Here is an 18,037-nt window from a genome sequence, read left to right as displayed (position 1 = left end):
CAACTTGAATTTTTAAAAAGTAAGAAAATGTAGTGTCAATAATATTTTTCGATTAATTCATAAAAAAATAATATTACAACAACTTAGAAAATTCAGTCGGGAGTCAGTTTGATTATGTGTAATTATGATTTACAGTTCTTGTTTGCTTTCTTTCATCTTTTAATATTTTATAATGTAACATTACATATATATACTAGCAAACGCAATGATAATTCATCATAAATATGGGCTAAATATACGAATAAGAAAAGAAAAAGGGGCTTTAATTGGGGTCGATTAAAATGTTTAATTAAATAATCATGCATTAATTATTGGATCGATTAAAATACTTAATTAATCATGCATTAATTAAAGTCATCTTTGGATCTGCAATGGCAATGACCATTTGAGGGCAAGTGGACCTTTTTATTCGTGACATACACCTCTATAATTAAAATATTGCTATATGACTATAGAATATAATAATCCATTTATGTTTCCGATATGAAATTTTAAAATAATCTTTATAAATATGGAATTATATCCATACAAATAAACAATTTTTGAAAAGTAGTTCAGCATCAATGTTCTTGCTGTTAATAATTTTAAATAAACAATTTGTAATTTATTAAATTGCTGTGTGACGTCTAACAAAGCTGGAATGTTAAGTAGTCTATGGCTTATTTTCATTTAAAAAAATCACTATTACTGATTCTTCATTTATTTATTTTGTACTCATGGAGCTCCAATATTAACATGGATAATATCATACTAAAATTATTAAATTTAACAATTAAACTGCAATGTTTAAAGTGATCGATCATGAATTGACTGTAGGTACTAGATTGTGATGTTAATGATTGATGACGAATTAACTATAAAAACAATATGTCTAATCATGAATTAACTATCAAGTTTGACACCAACTCATTAGGATTTGACTCACACTTTCTCTTATTTTATTAACTATTAAAAAAACAAAAGTAATTAAATAATAAAATTAGTTGGTCTTAATACTAGTATAACATGGAGTAGTAGTTAAATAAAAAGAATCGGTGATAAATCCCTCCACTCCATCTCTTTCCCTTTCTCTCTCTATCACACTTAATTAATAGTTTAATACTCTGATTGTAATTTAATTATAATAATTTGATTGAGAAAAAGGCAAATAATATTCCAACAATGATACCATAAATTAAATAAAAAATACCCCTAAACAAAAAATACATAAAAAATAGTGTTGCTATATACGAACTTTAGCCTATACTATTATTAATAAAAATAACATTATGGGGTTGGTTGAACATGGAATCACTCATTAACCAACTTGTTTAGCACTAATCAAATATAAAAAAATATTCCTAATTATTCGCTTAAGTGACGACATAATGAATATAATTAGTTGGAGGGACATGGTGATGTGTTAATTAAGATAATTTTCATATATATTGCAATATAGTTTAATGTTATGCACAGCTAAGCCATATTTGTCTTGCTGTTTTCTGCTGTACCAACACTCTCTCCACAACGTGACAATTCTCCCATGTGAATTAAGCAGCTTTCTTATTTTTTTAATTTTTTAATTAGTAGTATGTTTATCAATATTGTTCTAGTCCTGATATTATATATAGATGCACATGAAGTAGTAATAATAATAAGTAAATAACAGTTACTAATATAATACTTAAATGTAGATGGAGTTGGAAAAACTGAATTAATGACCTTTTAATTACCATACACCCTTACTAGCTAGCTAGCTAAATAAAAAATATGTGTTAGATTTAGACGTCTACAACCAAAACTATATAGACTATAAAAAGGAAGCTTCTCTAATATAAAAATTATGAAGTATTTGATAGTAGTAGTATAATATATAGTACCTGGACAATCAATGAACGATTTTCATTTTTATAGTCACAATTACAGGTCACTAAAATACAATTATGTACACATTAAGTGCAGCTATTTTATAAGCGACGTATAGAATTCGTAATTTTACAAAAATGAATTTTACTATAACCCAACACTTATATTTCATAAATTTATTAGTAGTATTAAATTCCAAAAACAAATAAAATAAATTCCAGTTTGGGCCCATTGGGCCCTCCTTTTGAATGATCCATTAAAACCTGGCCGAGACAAAATCCATAAATCCCGGAACAACTTTTTTTCCAAAAATAAAAGTCCGTTACTCTAGGTATATACTGAAAAAATTATTATTAATAATAATTATTTAACACAATTAAGCAAAGAAAGAGATATTAACAATAGGCCGCGTGGACATTTCATTTTAGATATATGAATTCATTGTATGAACACGTGCGGAATAAATAGATTAATGTTAGGTCTTATTATGTTCGTATCAAGTTCTCGCCACGTTTATGTTGGATTCTTGTAATTTATTGTCATTAATATTATTATTATTATTAGTACTGTATTAGATTTGAGGGTTAACACTAACTGATTACTATGTCTATGACAATGTGTCTAAGTTTAGCCTTGTCGTATCCTAAAAATGGATAGTGGTTATAGCACCACTCCGGTAATTATTGCATTCATGTTGTTAATCTACTGGCATTCCAAAATCTAATAAGATATGATGTCACATCATCATCATATTTGTTGTTAAATATTAGTAGTATAATAGATTGGGTTTTCCAATAAAAATTGAGAATAAAAGAAATGGGAACTCTAGACAATGACAAGCATAACACATTTTTTTTATTTAAAAGTGATATAATAAATAAAAGCATAAATTTGAGTTACTTATTAGACTTCTCCCAATTTCATAGTACTCCCTCTGTCCCGTGTTACTTGCACTATTTTCCTTTCTGGACGTCCCAAGTTATTTGCACTCTTTCCATTTGTAGTAAAAATTATCACCTACAGCCGCAATTGTTGACTTTGCTATACACTCATTCCTTAATCTCCGTGCCGAAAAGTAAACGTTCGAGTAGTCCGGGACGGAGGGAGTATATAACTTTTGCACATTCTTATAAATTCATACTCCATCCTTCCCTTAAATTTTGTCACACGAGTTTTAAGAATTATAATAGAAAGTGAGTTGAAAAAGTTTATAGAACGTGGATCCTGCTTTTAAAGTATTAGTTTTATAATAAAATGTGAGTGTGAATAAGTTAATGGAACGTGGGGTCCACTACAAAAAATAGTAAAAAGTAGATTGTGACAAATTTTGTGGGACATACAGAAATGGAAAAATGTTACAAAATTTCAGGGACAGAGGAGTAGTAAATATATTAAAAAAAAATATTTTATCAAATAGTACTAGTATTTAGTAAAATATATAAATAATGCTGATCAAGATTAATTAATCCCACTAAGGCATATGCTTCTACTCAATGCAAAAAATCACATAAAGGCAATGATGATGTTGTCTTGCCTAGAAGTTTTTTTTTTTTTTTTTTGTCTTGCCTAGAAGTTTCCAAATGTAGTTTTCAATAAACCAATATGCATGGTGATTTGATTTACTTTTCCTAAATTAGGGGACTTTGCCTTTAATAGTTTGCAATTTTGAGGCATTGTGGGGTGCCCACATATTTTAGATTAGTGGAAATTACATGGACAATATTTTGTTATAGAGAATTTGTTTTCGTAACACAATGCTAGGATATTTGAACTTTTGTAACTATTCCAAAAAAAAATTTAACAAAATCGACTTTATTATATAAATTCACAGATAATCACTTTATTATTTTGCAGTGTTACATTTTCCCCAATCATTTAATTTACAATAAAACAATGAAATCATATAGTATGGCTTGCTACACAGTTATTTTAGTAAATACTAGTATACATAAGAATTATTTGAATTAATGTTCATACGATTTCATTAAAAAGCAGGACTATTTTTCCGTATTTTCTCACTAAAATATTTTTGAGGCAAAATTTGAATTACTATTTTATTATTCTATTTTAATAATATATCAATACTTAAAATTTTAAATTATAAATTTTATTTTACAAAATTGAAATCTAAAAACATAATAAATTATTATTAATATTTTTATTTTATAGTGAATTCCATAAAAGATAATTTAAAAATATGTAAATTCAGAGTAGTAATTACTACTACAAGGTAGATTAATAAAAAATATGATATATTATCGAAAGCCCATATTATTTGGGCTTTATGTTATTATTCTTTGAAAGTGAGCTCCCATTCAACCCAACCCATCAATTGCTTAAATCAATATTCAATTTTATGTTTAAAATAAGTAGTGTATAATAATTTTATGTTTTTCTCTAATTCTTATAGCTGAAGAAATTCTACTAGAAATCGGAAATCCGATTGCTGCTGAATTAACCGCCAATTTACACAGATATATAGAGGAAACTTCATAAAATCCATCACAAACAGAAACCTACAATTCCACCTATTTTGATTTCCCAAATTATTAAGATTATTCACATCAGGAGCTGTAAGCTTTAATTGTACGCATTATTGATCGGAACGAAATTTCCATGTATGATAGTCATCGTAGGATGAAATCATAAGCTGTAGATGCATCGGCGGTAGGATTCGATCGGTTGCTGCAACTCACGGCGTCTGCTGCGGCGGATACAGCGACGGCGATGGTGGTAGGGTTTTTCGATTTCGTTCGGAGCACTTCGTCTATGGTTTTGGCAGCCGCCTCCAGTATGGGATTCTCACCGGATTGCGGTGATGGAGAGATGGAGGCGGCAGTCGGCGGAGGCGCAAATGCTTTTGATTGCTCCTGGTATAGCACGTGGTTACTCATTTATGCGCAATTCAATTTATTATAGCATCTCATTATGTATTAATTTGGAGCTACTTTCCGATTCAGTTGTTTGTGCTTAGGTTGATCGTTTTAGGTTATCAGCACCTGCGTTGGTGCTTAGTTATGTTTTCGTAAGATGTAGAGCTGAATGTGGATTAATGTGATGAGATTGTGTTCTCTGGATTGCATCCTGCATCCACTGCTAGTTGAATTTTCCTTTCTAAGTAGTAGAATCTTTTTGGAAAATGTATGGTGTAGGACAAGTGATTGGAAAGAAAACGAGATTGTTACAAATTGTGATTGAGCTGTTCTTCATCGTCTAGGGCGTATCTCCTATTCACGTTATGCATTAAATACTTATGTTGGATGCCATGTACTAGTGTGGTAGGATTATATAATAGCACTGACTCCTCCTCTTTTACAGTATATGAGTTGATGAGAGAATTGTGGTGAGACACCGATTGTTGATCTAGTGATAAACAATAATAATATAGTATGGGGAGTTCATAATGTGGAGGTCATGGTTTGATTTGGATAAGTCAAACCTATCCAGGCTAATGATTGGTCCTATGGTCATATTTCAGTCCTTCTAACTGTTTGCGGTCAATGCTTTCAATTATCTCTAAAGTTTGCAGTTCACTTTTCATTTACTCTTTAAATATGGTTTCTCATTTTTATTTATTGCCTGTTAAGTTCAATTAGTGTGCTAATAAATGTGAAACCTCTTGGACTAAGTGACTTGGAGAGTATCAAGTCAACATATCAGAATGTGCACACACTTGCGTGTTTTATCCTGTTTGATTTTCATAAGTGTTCTCATCTTCCCATTACTCAATAATTTTAATAGGCAAGATGCGTCAGTGGGTTTCTACTTCTTAGTAAAGCTCCTACTACATTGCTATCATTCACTATGCATTTGAAATTACAGCTCTGCAAATTGTCGATGTTCTCACATTGAGTGCGGGACAAAGTGCGCTAGTACAAAATTGCCATCTGCATTGACAGGAAGGGAGGTTTCACAACTTTCTGGAGTTCGAAGTTCAGAGATTAACAATCAGTCAAATGAGGTACTCGAATTCTATTTTACCAACTAATTACCAGTGACAGTGAGTTATGATTCTAACATTCCTTTGTCCTTGATTTTCAGATCTTGTTCCCATATGAAGAATTCATACAACTTTTCAATTGGGAGAAACCAGGTTATCCTCCTTGTGGACTTATAAATGGCGGAAACAGGTAAGTAAAAGTTTTTATTCCGCACTTCATTTCTTGTTCATCTGAGTATGTCAGCCTGTTTAATCTGTCTTGCTTCTATGCAGCTGCTTTGCTAATGTGGTTCTTCAGTGTCTTACATACACTCGTCCACTTGCTGCCTACTTCTTTGAGAAAGGACACAAGCTAAAATGTACGTAATTGACTTGATCATATCACCCTACCTGAGTCCATCATACAGAATTCTATAACTCATGTTTGTACTTCCGTATATATTGTTGTACTATCTGCCACTCCTTGTGTTGCCAGGTCGGATGGATAAATGGTGCTTCCTGTGTGATCTTCAAACTCATGTGGAAAGTGCTAGCTGGTGTCATACTGCATTCATTCCCATACACATTCTTTCAAGATTGAATAGTATTGGTGGTAATCTTGAGCGTGGGCAGCAGGAGGATGCCCATGAGTTCATGAGGTCATTATCACAGTATCTATTATTTATTGTTTTTTTTATGGACCTTTTGTTTTCACCTGATATACAATTTCAGGGACATATTTGCTATGTGGTTTTATTTTTCTGGTATACAATTACTGATTCCAATGGAATTTGTATTGCCAGGTTTGCAATTGATAAATTGCAATCTGTTTTCCTCGATGAATTTGGGGGAGAAAAGACTGCTCCTCCCAGATATCAAGAGACTAACTTTGTTCAACATATATTCGGAGGTTGCCTTCAGTCTCAGGTAGCCTGCACAGTTCAATCGTTATGTTCAGCTGTGTAGTTTGCATTGCATAGATAAAGCATACCCAGCTCAATCCTGTATTAGTGAGATATTACATATCTGGAGTGTTTACATATGGATGATTGTTGTCAAATACTGCACATTAGGTAGAACTTTAGTAGTATGAGTAGGCACTGTGATAGTTATATGGCTATAATATTCGTTTAGTTATATCTCCCTTTTGCAACTCTCCATCTTGTTTATTTTTCATTTCCCCTTCAGGTTATATGCAGCAAGTGTAATAAAATATCCAACCGATTTGATCACATGATGGATTTAACTGTTGAAGTTCATGGAGGTGCTGAGTCTTTGGAGGACTGTTTGGATCAATTCACTGCCGAAGAGTGGCTACACGGAGATAATATGTACAAATGTGATAGGTAAGTGTTCCTGCAGCATTTGTACATTTATATAGATTCCACTGCACTACTATTTGCAGTAATGTAGAAAGTCTAGATAGATTCTGTACAAAAGTGTAGAACAATAAAATATACAGTAGATATATGTGGAGAAGTATATAGACATAGTAGAGAAGAGTAGTAGTTGTATTTCACTACTCAACATTGGCCACACATATATATAGTACAAGAGACTAAGCTAGACTATGTCACACCACCAATGTGGGATACTAATATTCCTAACAGATTCAATTGCACTACTGTGGAAAATCGAGATAGATTCAATACCACTACTCTTTTGCCATTACATTTGCTATGTATAAAGGATTTTTATTATTTTATGCTTCTTTGATCAATCATATGAGTTGTCTGTGCAGTTGCAATGCTTATGTCATGGCACGAAAGTACCTTTCTATTCGACAGGCACCCAACATTCTTACAATTGCCTTTAAAAGATTTCAGGTCTGCACCCCATGCCCTTTGAGTTTCCAAACCCCAATGTATAATCAAAGTTTTCCTCAAATATTTGTCTACTGTGAATTTTTGAGATTTGTTTTGGCAACTCTGTTTCCTTTCTTTCATAACAGAGTGTCTTAATTGTTTTGATCAGAAACTTAACAAGAGGGTTACTTTCCCAGAGAAGCTGGATCTTCGTTCGTACATGAATGAATCGGAAGATGGGAATGATATTTACAAGCTATATGCTGTAATTGTCCATGTAGAAATAGACCATACATTTGGCCATTACATCTGCTATGTTAAGGATTTTGGTGGGTATTGGTACAAGATTGATGATGATAAGGTACTAACACCGTCTTTTCTCCATGTATACATGCATCATACAACCTTCCACTTGAACACATGAAGTATTTTGTTGTCATATATAGTTATGTATTTTACTGAATCTCATCACATTTCAGTCTCTCCATTGCTTGTTGAATTTTATTTTATGTTAGTTAATGAGAGTGGGAAACACTAAATTATGATATCCTAGTGTAGTTAGTATGAAAGTATGGCAATGAATAAATTATAAATATGTACTGAATCCCTTACTGAGGCAATGATTTTCTCAAAAGATTATGCTAGTGTTAATCTTATTAGTTTTTAAAAGAGCCTGCTAAAGTTTGTATAATTACTAAAAGCTAGTTGATCTAGTAATGTTCAATGGACATAATGATCATTGTTCACATAACATTATAGTAATACCAGTAAATTACCAGACATGTTTACACTTAATTTTGCTTGCATTGTTCGTAATCTTTTTATCCTTTTCAGGTTTCCTCCGTGACATTGGATGAGGTGCTTTTGCAGGAAGCCTATATGCTCTTATACAGCAGGTATTTAGTGCTTTAAAATCGTTGCCTCCTCCATGTTATCTCTTTTTTTTCCATGTTATCTCTTTTTTCTTTACACAACACATGTCATTGTTTCTCAGAAACAAAAGTGGCTGTAAGTTTTGCGGGCTTCAAATTTCGATATAATTGAATAATTTTGCTGGTCTGCATTGGCTAGTCATGTTTGCAAGTTCTTGATGCTAATGCTTTGCCCTATTCTGGATGTATTGCTCAAGTATTGCTGCATGCTGGTTTTCTGCGTACAAGTAGCTATTGTTATTGTATATATCCATTCATGTATCTGCACATGATCCTCACAGGATTTGCGCTCGCCCGTCATGTTTGCTTCCTGCCGGTTCACTTACTGGAGAGAATAAAAATTTGAAAATACAAGCAGCTGATTTGTTAACGACACAGCCCGTCAGTTCTGAAGCTGAGGCTGATAGAAGGGTAGAAATATCATTAGTGAAAAGTGCAGAAAATGCAGGAGAGGATGTAATGGCACCACCCTGTAATGCTCGTTTGCCAACTCGATTTCATGATAGTCATAGTTTCTACAGTTCACCGAAAGAAGAAGATATTCCTCTGAAACTGGACTTCTTTAGATCCTCCACTGGCCGTGATGTCAAGAGGTGCAATACAAGTGATACCACAAAAGATCTTTCTGGAACACGGTGTCAAAATCTCAGTGCTGCTAAGAACTGCGCGTTTGAGAAGGACAGAAGACACGACATCTCGTCGTTGACTACTATTCACATCCAAAAGGAGAAGTCTGCTAATTGCACATACATGCGAGAGGCTTCAAAGTGCGAAGTAAAAAGTTCTGTGCCAACATTGAATCAAATCTCTGCTTCTGGTTCTCTTGGCAGACAACGTTGGAATAAAATTGTTAAGCAAGAAAATAAAGAATCAGACGTATATAGCTTTGTACCCCGCGATGATGAAACTAGAGAAGCAGCCGGGATATTAGTTGGTTTAAGTTCTGAGAAGAAGTTAATAAAGCCACTCTCGGCTCTTGGTGGAAAACGACGAAAAGATCTTTTCAAGGTAGGCGGCGCTGTATCGAACGGGAAGATGCCTAGGATCCACCGGTTATTGTCTGAGAATGGCAGATGCTTAAAATACGAGTAAGTTTGTGATGCGTGCTAGAGCCTTGGTGATGAAGTTGAATACCGTTTTCACTTAGTAATAGCAGATTTTGTAGATAGTTTTTTAATCTGGATGCTGAGTACTATAAATATCAAATAGCTATGATACGCATTGATCTTGGATCGTCTTGTTTTTCCACATGCAATAGTCTTGTTTCCTCATTTGGATTGTCCACAAAAACTAAAAGTACTAGTAATAGTTATATGCATTAATTAATTATTAATAAATTTCAATAAATATATTGAACCTATAATTGAAACTAGACTTGCCCAAGGTTTATCGAACCGGCGGTTAAAACCGAAATCGAAACCCTCGGTTTTTGAACCGTGGTTCGGTTCAGGTTCAAAAATTTTTAAACCGAAACCGTGCCGGAACCTTTGGTTCTGGGCGGTTCTAGTTTAGAACCGCGAAAAACCGCCGAAAAATCGTGAAACCAAGCCGGAACCGCAAAAAATCGGCGGTTCGGAACCGTGAAAACCCGTAAAAAACCACCGGAAAACCGTCGATTCGGAACCGAATCGACGGTTTTAGAACCGTAACCGTGAAACACCCTCGCGGTTCGGTTCCGGTTCGGCAATTTCCAAAACCGGAACCGTGGGCACCTCTAATTGAAACTGTTGGTGTTTTTTGGAACAGGAAATAAACATAGATTCATTAGATATTTTACGTTAAAAAGTAGGACTACTAATTCATGAACATTAATTAATTTAAAATAAATTACACTAATCCGTCGGCATTAATCTTAATTATTTTCAAATCAACGTCAAAACATGCGCAAAATTAATTCATTCAAATTAAACTAATTTATAGTATATAAATTACATCAAGTAGTAACTTAAATTTTAAGAACATGGAGTGTAATTTATCTAAACTAAATAGGGTCGAAAAGTAAAAGAAGGTTCTTTACTATGCATATAACTTTTTCCCAAAATAGTTAAAAATTTAAAATACGAATTCCCAAAGCTCCATGCTCGCACCTGATTTCCTTCTTCTCCATATTTTACAGCTCACATGCATGGCGATTTTTTTTATCATTTCCTCATTTATTTTTCCCTTTGACGAATTTTCACCACTTCACTTCAAACTCTCGCCTTCACAACTCCCAATCTCCCATCCCTATATATTCGTCAATTTAAGCTCCCGATCTGGAATATTTGGTCAATCTTTTCGTGATTTGATTCAAGGTAAGGTGACTTTTTATTTATCCATTGGTGGGAATTGGGATATCTTAAATCAGCTGTGATTGCAAAATTGTAATTCTAATCCATTCCAATTGTTCAGTTTCAGGTGTGTGTTTTTGAAAGTAAATGAACTGAATCGACATAGAGGTTTAATAATTGTTTCTGGATATGGAATTCAATCCAGATTCAACTCCGTATTTGAGGTTAGTTATTATTCTTTCCCCTTTTTTTGTGTTGATAAAAGAAGGAAGCATCGAATGATTGTTGGAAAGATTTTGAGTCTGAATCAGCTTACATTTTACTCTGTTCATTGCCTCTGCTATAGTATTTTGTATGTATTGGTTTGGCCTCAGAAATCTCTCAATTGTGTGTTAGTGAATACTAATTGTATGATATTCCTTGAATGAACTTGTGCAAATACTAATTATTACTGTTCAGTGTATACTAATTGTCTGAAATTCCTTGAAATTTTATTTATCGAGTTCTGTTGGTGTGGATTTGGAGCCTTGACATAGTTCACAATTTTCCATTTTATCCATGGGAATCATCTTAGTTTCACTCTTGGCATGATATTGGAGATTGAAATAGCGCCAGCTGCAGTTGTACCAATACTAAAATATAGTGTTTGAAATATTTGGAGCTTTGAAAGATTTTGTGATTTATTTGTTTTGTTCGCCTCCATATTAAATGCGTGTTTAGGCTTAACTATCCGAGCATTGTGGAGGTTGTATCTCATGAATGAACTTGTGCAAATACTGGATGCAGTTTATTTGCAGCCTTATCATATGGAGTTTCTTCGATGGCAATGGTCTTCATCAATAAAGCAGTGCTCATGCAATATTCAGACTCGATGACTCTCCTTATGTTTCAGGTATACGGCAATTGAATATGACTTTGCTTTCTTTTCTTATCTCCATCTTTCACCTTTTGCATTGATTGACTTGTCGTTGTATTTTGTGAGGTATTATTAGCAATTGGTGACAACTTTGCTTATACACTTTGGGAGAGTGTTGGGATACACGAAAGCAAAAGGATTTAGTGTAGATACTGCCAAAAAACTTCTTCTAGTATCCTTGTTCTATAACGCGAATGTGGCTTTTGCATTAGCAAGCCTAAAAGGAGTAAATATTCCAATGTACATAGCCATTAAAAGGCTTACACCACTCGCTGTACTTATAGCTGGGTTCTTTTATGGAAAGGGGAGACCTTCAACTCAGGTTTATATCTTCTTTTTTTATTAGATTTAGCTTGATGCCGACAATTGGTTACAGTCACCAATCGTTCCCTAATAAATTGAGTTTCGAACATTTTCCATATCATTTTAAGGTTACTCTCTCTGTGCTTCTGACTGCTGCTGGCGTTCTTATAGCAGCACTTGGTGATTTTTCCTTCGATCTTGTTGGATATAGCATGGCCTTTATTTCTGTCTTTTTCCAAGTATGCTTCTTACTTCTCCATTAACTGATAATATGCATTGCATTCGGCTTTATTATTTACAAATTTCAGAATTGTGTAACACTTAATATCTTTCTACAAATTCTGCAGACAATGTACCTAATCTTGGTAGAAAGGTCAGGTGCAGAGGATGGGCTTTCCTCAGTCGAAATTATGTTCTATAACAGCGTCTTGTCACTACCCTTTCTTCTATTCCTTATCATTGCTACTGGAGAATTCCCAAATTCTCTAGTTATGCTATTTGCAAAGGTAGCTATTAAACCTTATCAAATTTTCTTTGGCAGCAATACCAAAACTAGAAATAACCTTACGATAGTATTTCATAGTTGTCTGGATGCCAACAGCAGATTTCTTAATCTAACATCAAATCTTTTTTGATGGGCAGAGTAACTCATTCGCATTTATGGTTCTTCTTGTTCTTTCCCTGGTGATGGGTATAGCACTGAATTACACTATGTTCTTGTGTACAATTGTCAATTCTGCTTTAACTACGACCATAGTCGGTGTCCTCAAGGGTGTCGGTTCCACGGTACGTTACACTTTCTTCTTGAAAATAATACTCCACATTTGAAAATATACTAAGATGCTGGTTGCTTACCTCTTTGAGCAGACCCTCGGCTTTTTCCTGCTGGGAGGAGTGCAGATTCATGCTTTGAACGTCACCGGGCTTGTGATCAACACTGCAGGCGGCGTCTGGTACTCGCTAGCGAAATACCATCAGAAACGGTCCAAGCTCCCGAAGCAGATGCCTGATGTGGAGGCGCGTAGTAAATGAGCCGGCTCAACAAAAAGGTGCCTTGCTTGCATGTTTTTGATATGAATCATTTCAGACATATGAAGATTCTTGTTAAATTATTCAGTGAAAGAACAAATTTTGAAAAGAATGAGGAACGAAATGGTAGAGGCTACGTATAGTGTAAAGAGAGGGAGAAATCTTTGCAGGCTTTGATTGTACTGTAATAATCATATTCATAAAGCAAAAGTTCCCCTCTCAGAACCCTTTCATGTTACATCTCGTGTTTCACTTTCACATGTGAAATCGGGATTACGAGCATGTCCTGAAGAGCTAACCGGGACTTTCCTGTTTAAACACGTTGAAAAGCGTGTTTTGGGTGATGGGGAAACATTGCAATTTGCAAGCTGTGAAATGAAGGGGCTAATTTTAAAAAGAAATCAAGGATGTGTCATTTTGTTTTGTTGTTTCTAAAAAGAATCATATTTTTCAAGTTTTTTCAACTGTATATATCATATAATATGGAGAATTTGTTTTAAAAATTGACAAGATTCCATATGCTAAAAATAAAAAGGAAACAATATCAGATTCATTTGACTGATAACAGCTGAAAATAATCAACATATCAGATTCATTTGACTGATGCACAACGAAATCTATACAAAACTCGTAGCCTAACAATGCAATGTATAAAGAAGACTTCATAAGAATACCTAACACCATTCCGTCCAGCTCGTCTCGCCCGGGTCCCACACAGAGTAAAAACAGCGCGTCAGGTTCCAGAGTCAAGCTAAGCTAGTCCTCCTCAGCATCGGCTGAGAAATCTGGCTCTTCGGGCTTCTGCAGCTTATGCATTTCCAAATCCCTAACCTTCTGTGCTCCCCTCTTCGTGTTGGCAGCAAATCTCGATGCTAGTATGGTGACACCGAGGTTCTGTTTCGCCTGAGAAGAATTCTCTGCTACTTGTTGTTCGTGTTCATCTTCTTCTTCTTCCACTTCCTGCTCGTCATCATGTTCATCCAATGACTGCACCTCGTGAGGGAAGTAGAACGACTCGCTAATGCTGAGGCTTTTTGCCATCATCCTCCTCTTGCAGCGACGCCACGCAGCCTGAATGAAGCAGGCTGCCCATGTCCTCCAATGGTGAGAGTAGTACCTAAATGTGTGCTGCAGTTTCTTACTGTGGAGACGTCTGAACTGATTCGCGACGAACTTGAGGTCCTCTGCTCTCAGCACGAACGCCTCGACTTCGTTGAGTGCTCTCACTGTCCGTGTCGAGGAAGGGAAGTTCAGGGTGGACCTAGGAAGCAGCGCCCACGCGAGCAGCTCCTCGCCACAGAAGTCACCGGGCCTCAAGGTTGTCGAATTGAAGAATCCTGTCCGGCCTCCGTTCGTGGTCGAGCTCTCCAGCGTACCCCGGATGATGAAGATCATCTCCGAGACGGGATCGCCCTCGCGGACAATGTAGGTGCCTTGGGTGCTCAGGGACGAGACGAGGCGCTCACAGATGGCGTCAAGAAGCTGATCATCCATCTGGGAGAAAAACGGGACCTGAAAATCGAAGACGATGTGTACTCAGCTTAGTGAAACTTCACAATGAACATCGAGCATACATATCTATTCCCTCCTTCCCAAGTTAACCGATCCGTATTCCTCTTTTGACAAAAATCAATTCTACGTGTCGAAAAGAAATGTCTTGAATCTCAATTAACTTGGACGGAGGGAGTCTATGGGAATAAGAGATCGTGGGAGATCTTACACGACGAACGAGGTCTAGACAGAGGTGTCGCTGGATATCACGACGGAGATCTATTGGCAAGGCATGGAGGATAGATTCTTCATCAACTCCTCGTGTGGTAAGCCATTTGTACTGTATAAAGCGTCTCACGCGCTGTTGCAGAGCCTCCGGGAGCTGACGATGCCTCATCCATTCCTCGGTGTCTCGACGCCTCAGCCTCCACTCCTCAAGCCTCACAGTCATAGATTGCAAATAGGTCTGCATAATGACATCTATGAATAATCAAAACAATGCTTCTTTTTCATGGTCATATTTGTAAACTTTCAAAAAGCCATTTTGTCTAGTTAGTTATGACTCTTTAATCAAAGAAGTAAATATCCGAAGCGAGAGTTCATATGATACGAAGATTCGAATAACCTGCATATTTCCAATCAAATGAGCAAACAGAACGAGCCCCAAGATGGCGATGACTATGGCAAATATAGTCTCTCCGATAAACGTGCTCGTAGACAACGTCTGTCCATAGGAGCTGTCGCGTAAAACAAGAGCAACGGCATCAGCATTATTCGTAAGTTTACACATTTCATTTTCATCTCACATATGAACATGAGTCATATCATACCTCAAGTTTTGTAAGCCCCACCATAAACAGTAGAAGTACTTCTCGATAAATCCAGTCGATACAACGCTGTTTGCAACGGCGTTCCCAAATATCCCGTGGTTGAAATAGGTGGTGTCATCAGGATTGCATTTCTTGAAAACCTGTGTGCTGTTTACCCATATTGCTCTATCGCTGTGGGTCAGTGTGCCACAGTCGAGGAAATTGAGCGAACAGCCAATGTCGTTGAACTCGTCCCTGCAAGCAGATTTCAAACATGTCGCATGTCTCTCAATCGACAGCAAGTACCAGGAAGCTCCTAGAACCTACAAGAGGGAATGATCATATCATTTTAAGCCAAAAAAATATATTTAGAATGCAACTCAGAGAAAATTTACGCGTACATGACTTGCTAACATGTAGAGCACCAGATTGTAAGCAGCGCCTGCCCACGCGGTCTTTGTGACGAGTCCATTAGCTTTGATGATATCAGAACTCAATGGGAAGATGAGGTACAACCGGGGGATGTATTGCAGCAAAACAATGAGTACGAGGGCGTTGTTGGTGTGATCAGAGTGGGAGCTTCTGATTGCTGGTAATATGGACCAGATGACAATCTGAAGAAACGAGGAGCAATGATACTTAAGCTAATTTTGCCATAGAAAATCGTGACAAACAACTAAAAACATTCATAAATCACGAAGCAGACAACAAAGATATTCGTATAGTTTCTTGAGTATAGTTCGAGCAAAAACTACACGAGCTTCCTGAGTTGGCTGCATCTTTATTTCATTATTCGTATCGTAGATCATCTCGTTTCTTTAAGCTAAATCTATACATAAACATGTTAAACAGTAATGGCCTTAACATTGCAAAGAAGTACCAATAAAAGCAAATTCAACAAAACTACTCAAGTCCTTCAAAGTTCATTCAAGAATTTTATAACAGCACTACCCAATTTCGCCATTCGTATCACAGATCATCTCGTTTATTTAAGCTAAATCTCTACATTAACATGCAAAACGGCAATGGCCTTAACATCAGTAACAGCAAGTTCAAAATAATTACCCAAGCCATTCAAAATTCATTCAATATCTTTCCAACAGCACTGCCTAATTTCAACATTCTTATCACAGATCATCTCATTTCTTTAATCTAAATCTCTACATAAACATGAATACTAGTAAAAGACTTAGCATTGCAAAGGACTCCCAAAGCAGCAAACTCAAACAACCTGAGGAAGAGGCAATGCTGCAATGAAATCAATGAAGAATTCCGACTTCAAGTACCTCACGGCTATCTTATTCCGGTCCATAACAAGTTCGCCTTTCCCAAAAACCCTTGAGCTTGGAGACACATAAGCAATCCTAAACTTCATAATAACATGTAACATATAAAATACATCTGCCACAGTCCTAAAACATGTCACAATGATCCCCAAATTGAGGTCTGTATGCATACATGAAGAACTGTCTTGATTCACCACAGAAGGCAAGTAGAAAAACAAGGGATCCACAAACAGAGCCATTATGCAGAAAAACAAGAAAACTTTGTTCCATTTCAACACAATTTCACTCCCTGGATCAAGAACTGCTTTCTTCTCTGGCTTTGACCCTTCTGGATAAACCTTAGCCCTACCAAACTTTGGAATCTTGTCTTCGCATTTCCTTAAATGGGCTGAATTCTTGAACATAGGGAGTGACTTATCTAGGCTCTCACCCTCATTTTTCTCCAAGAACATTTCAAGATTCCTTTTTTCTTCACTGTGAAACCTAGAAACATGACTTCACAATTAGCCCACTTCTTAACACTATATAAAGTTCACACACAATACAACACAAAAATTCTCAATGTGGTGTAAGAAAACAAAACCTACCTAACCATTTTCTCTTTCTTGAAATCCATTCTTGCAAAGGGTCAATTTCCACTGCAGCAATCTTGAACTGAATCTCTGCAAACAAAAGCTACACCCAGAAAATTCCTTTCTGGATCCATGATGATTGGGCTTGCAAAAAATGCTTAATTCAAGAATATGTCAAACTCCCATCATTAAAAATCAAAACTTTAAGGGTAGCAGCAGTGTGTGACAAAAAATGGAGACACGGAAAATCCGAAAATGTCGTCTTGTGGATGAGGTGGAAACTTTTTCCAGTTGTAATAATTAAATGAGTCCAAGAAAACTGTTGAATTTCTTTATCTTTTCTTTATTCTTTTTATTAAGTATCAAGCACTCCCTCCGTCAGAGCTGAGTCTTATTCCTTTTTTAGTTATCCTATTGTAGCTGAGTTATTTATTATTTTAGCAAAAAGTACCCATTATTTTTTCTCTTACTTTATTCTCTCTTATCTTTCTACCTTTTTCATTTTCTACTTTATTCTTCATTCACTTAACTCACTTTTAACACAACTTCTTAAATTTCGTGCCGAAAAGAAACGTCTCTATTATAGAGGGACGGAGGGAGTATTAAGTACTCCCTCCGTCCTATTAAATATGTAACCTTTGCTTTTTGGTACGGGATTTTATGTAGTGTTGTTTTGTGAGTTAATGAAGAGAGAGTAAATTAAGAAAGAATAAAAAGTAAAAAAGAGTATTGTTTCCATTTTTAGAAACGTTTCATTTTTAATGGGACAAATCAAAAAGGAAAACGTTTCATTTCTAATAAAACAGGAAGTATTAAGCAAGGTATCGTAGCGAAGAAACGTGATGGTTTGACATTAATTG

At 35.6% G+C, this 18,037-nt stretch overlaps 3 protein-coding genes across 3 annotated transcripts; 2 read left to right on the top strand and 1 right to left on the bottom strand.

The window, feature by feature from the left end:
- The first annotated feature begins 4,247 nt into the window (after nt 1–4,247).
- On the top strand, nt 4,248–9,749 carry LOC121743384 (ubiquitin carboxyl-terminal hydrolase 18-like). Its single transcript, XM_042136675.1, has 11 exons — nt 4,248–4,718; nt 5,668–5,806; nt 5,887–5,975; nt 6,059–6,144; nt 6,261–6,423; nt 6,568–6,691; nt 6,953–7,110; nt 7,506–7,590; nt 7,739–7,930; nt 8,404–8,465; nt 8,783–9,749. Exons 1-11 carry the CDS (start codon nt 4,573–4,575, stop codon nt 9,591–9,593), a joined length of 2,055 nt encoding a protein of 684 aa, XP_041992609.1. The 5' UTR covers nt 4,248–4,572; the 3' UTR covers nt 9,594–9,749.
- An 827-nt stretch (nt 9,750–10,576) lies between these two features.
- Nucleotides 10,577–13,241, top strand: LOC121744717 (UDP-galactose/UDP-glucose transporter 7-like). The gene is made up of 8 exons (XM_042138305.1): nt 10,577–10,795; nt 10,893–10,995; nt 11,558–11,663; nt 11,764–12,009; nt 12,119–12,229; nt 12,338–12,496; nt 12,633–12,776; nt 12,858–13,241. Exons 2-8 carry the CDS (start codon nt 10,961–10,963, stop codon nt 13,020–13,022), a joined length of 966 nt encoding a protein of 321 aa, XP_041994239.1. The 5' UTR covers nt 10,577–10,795; nt 10,893–10,960; the 3' UTR covers nt 13,023–13,241.
- Nucleotides 13,242–13,547: 306 nt separating this feature from the next.
- Nucleotides 13,548–17,450, bottom strand: LOC121744716 (probable cyclic nucleotide-gated ion channel 14). Its single transcript, XM_042138304.1, has 7 exons — nt 17,193–17,450; nt 16,551–17,088; nt 15,721–15,933; nt 15,341–15,642; nt 15,136–15,247; nt 14,740–14,976; nt 13,548–14,531 (listed from the first exon to the last, which is right to left on the bottom strand). Exons 1-7 carry the CDS (start codon nt 17,219–17,221, stop codon nt 13,776–13,778), a joined length of 2,187 nt encoding a protein of 728 aa, XP_041994238.1. The 5' UTR covers nt 17,222–17,450; the 3' UTR covers nt 13,548–13,775.
- Between the last annotated feature and the right edge of the window lie 587 nt (nt 17,451–18,037).

The sequence above is a fragment of the Salvia splendens genome, chromosome 8 (assembly GCF_004379255.2).
Source record: "Salvia splendens isolate huo1 chromosome 8, SspV2, whole genome shotgun sequence".
In the NCBI taxonomy this organism is placed as follows: domain Eukaryota; kingdom Viridiplantae; phylum Streptophyta; class Magnoliopsida; order Lamiales; family Lamiaceae; genus Salvia; species Salvia splendens.
The sequence above is the reverse complement of the archived record's forward strand: the minus strand, read 5'-3'. Positions and strand labels throughout refer to the sequence as shown.

Bases quoted from the DNA above. Each gene is read 5' to 3' on its own strand.
- LOC121743384 (XM_042136675.1), top strand. From the start codon at position 4,573: ATGGTGGTAGGGTTTTTCGATTTCGTTCGGAGCACTTCGTCTATGGTT. The intron at 5,807-5,886 runs GTACTCGAATTC...CTTGATTTTCAG, and splicing joins TTAACAATCAGTCAAATGAG to ATCTTGTTCCCATATGAAGA. The intron at 6,424-6,567 runs GTCATTATCACA...TTGTATTGCCAG, and splicing joins GATGCCCATGAGTTCATGAG to GTTTGCAATTGATAAATTGC.
- LOC121744716 (XM_042138304.1), bottom strand. From the start codon at position 17,221: ATGGATTTCAAGAAAGAGAAAATGGTTAG. The intron at 17,089-17,192 runs GTAGGTTTTGTT...TCATGTTTCTAG, and splicing joins AAGAAAGAGAAAATGGTTAG to GTTTCACAGTGAAGAAAAAA. The intron at 14,532-14,739 runs GTAAGATCTCCC...TTCGATTTTCAG, and splicing joins GTCTAGACCTCGTTCGTCGT to GTCCCGTTTTTCTCCCAGAT.
- LOC121744717 (XM_042138305.1), top strand. From the start codon at position 10,961: ATGGAATTCAATCCAGATTCAACTCCGTATTTGAG. The intron at 11,664-11,763 runs GTATACGGCAAT...AGGTATTATTAG, and splicing joins TGACTCTCCTTATGTTTCAG to CAATTGGTGACAACTTTGCT. The intron at 12,777-12,857 runs GTACGTTACACT...CTCTTTGAGCAG, and splicing joins TCAAGGGTGTCGGTTCCACG to ACCCTCGGCTTTTTCCTGCT.